This window comes from Etheostoma spectabile, chromosome 15, assembly GCF_008692095.1.
Source record: "Etheostoma spectabile isolate EspeVRDwgs_2016 chromosome 15, UIUC_Espe_1.0, whole genome shotgun sequence".
NCBI lineage: Eukaryota > Metazoa > Chordata > Actinopteri > Perciformes > Percidae > Etheostoma > Etheostoma spectabile.
Window position 1 is genome coordinate 5333540 of NC_045747.1, and position 1897 is coordinate 5335436.

Below are 1897 nucleotides of genomic sequence, written 5' to 3' on the forward strand. Positions count from 1 at the left end.
GGCAAGGTTACCTCCCCTTTCTCTGCTCTACCTGCCCAGACACACACCCCCAGCCTCCACCTTGCACCATGTCATGGGACCTTTAACAGAATACATTTACATGTGTAGTAGTACTGGAATAAATGTGTTACTTACTAAATGTAAGAAAAAGGGAATGTGAACTCTTGTTGTTGTTGTTTTTTACAGTTTTTTACAGTATCCCCAAAGCATTATTGGTTAATCAAAAATCACTTTGGTCGCTAAGCAGCAGTTTCACCTTTGATCCAAACAAAAAAATGATGTCTCTTTAGGAATATCCATCAAATGTTAGAAGAGCAGCACCAGCTGTGAAAATCCCAGTGGTCACGGCAGTATTTTCTGTGGTGATAGTTAGTTGGTCCTTATTGGTCACTTTTGAGGTCTTTTGTCTTGACCTGTGCTCTTTGGTTCCGATGTGACAGTCTAAAACTCACGAGGCGTCTGCAGGCGAGGAAGTTGCTTCACTGACTCCCTCCTCCAGGATTTCCCTGACTTGTTCAAGACTCTCAGCCTGCCGTATTACCTCCAGCTTCACCTGAAGGGAGACAGAGGGGTCACTGAATTGGTCATTGACATATATCACATATGTATATTGTTCCAGTTTTCTGCAAGTGCAAGAAAATGTTTCACCAATTTCTTTCCCTCTGGATTTTTTTTCTTCTTTTAACCATCACTGCTCCAATCAAGTTAACTGCTATAACTGTCCATTGCTTCTTACCTGCAGCGACTGGGAGAGCTGGACAAAGTCTCTCTGGACAGTCTGGCTGGTGTCGACCTGGGAACGCAGACTGATCACTTGGCTACGCAGCTCCAGACACTTTTGATGCAGGGCCGCCTGACAGCCACAGAGAAAACAGTCAGATTTAAAAATGTATTACCTTGGCCACTCCTAGTGGTATTATTAACAACAGTTACACCCAAAGGAACTGAAAACAATATTTTTTTGCTTAACAAGGAAGTAAAATATGAGGTGTACATGTGCCTTTCTTAAATAATTTCCCTTAACTGAGGCCAATAATGATGGAGTTATTAAGTTGCAATCCGCTGAGGAAGGCCAAAAGTAAGTGTTTGAAATGGGAAATATGATTAATAATAATAATAATATGATTAACATGTTTTGAATAATCAGGATTGGCATCATCTGAGAATGAGAGCAACGCACTACAGACATGATTCATCCCCAGCACTAATAAACAGCACTACAGACTTCACAGAAACAGCAGTTAACTGTGCAAGCATCGGCAGTAAGAATAAGTGTAGTGCTAAAAGCAGGTTGGATTTACTTTTTCACTACTGAGGGTCTTGTTGGTGCTCTGCACATGAGACAGTGCCACCCGCAGGGCTTCCAGTTCGGTGCGACAGGCCAGCAGTTCAGCCTGCAACTGGTCCTTCTGAGCCTGGATCCTCTCCGCCTCGGTCTTCAGACTGGAGAGCTGCACTGCGCACACAAACAAGGCTGATTAAAATCAAGGGACATTTCCAATTTATTACATTACATTCTCATTTACTTAGTTCGACCATCCTTTCTATTGGTTATGATAACACTGTACTCACTAGGGGTGGGAATCTCTGGGCACCTCACAATTTGATTCCGATTCAGAGGCCAACGATTCGATTCTAAACCGATTATCGATGCATCTTGATGCAACAATTTTTTCATGTACATTTCCATGCGGGATTAAAAAAATATGCATATAAATCTGAGTTTGTTAGACTTTGACATATGCAGTATTTGTCACACACAAATTGTAATGACATGTGATATCTACAAAGGTTTTTATTTTGTCGTAATTCCATGCTTAAGCCTTAAACATGCTTGTGAAAGTCACCTTCTCTCATAGTAATCCTCCATGTCAGAGGCTCAGTCATGTTTAAAGGT

General features: G+C 41.6%; 1 protein-coding gene across 2 annotated transcripts in view; it reads right to left on the reverse strand.

The window, feature by feature from the left end:
• Positions 1–186: 186 nt before the first annotated feature.
• The window catches only part of rabep2 (rabaptin, RAB GTPase binding effector protein 2), an 8744-nt gene continuing 7033 nt past the window's right edge, over positions 187–1897 (reverse strand). For both annotated transcript variants that reach the window (XM_032538710.1, XM_032538709.1), the window contains 3 exons: positions 1302–1456; positions 737–853; positions 187–553 (listed from right to left, as the gene is read on the reverse strand). In XM_032538710.1, the coding sequence (XP_032394601.1) occupies positions 449–553; positions 737–853; positions 1302–1456 (377 nt within the window). In that variant the 3' untranslated portion in view covers positions 187–448. The remainder of the gene's footprint in view (positions 554–736; positions 854–1301; positions 1457–1897) is intronic.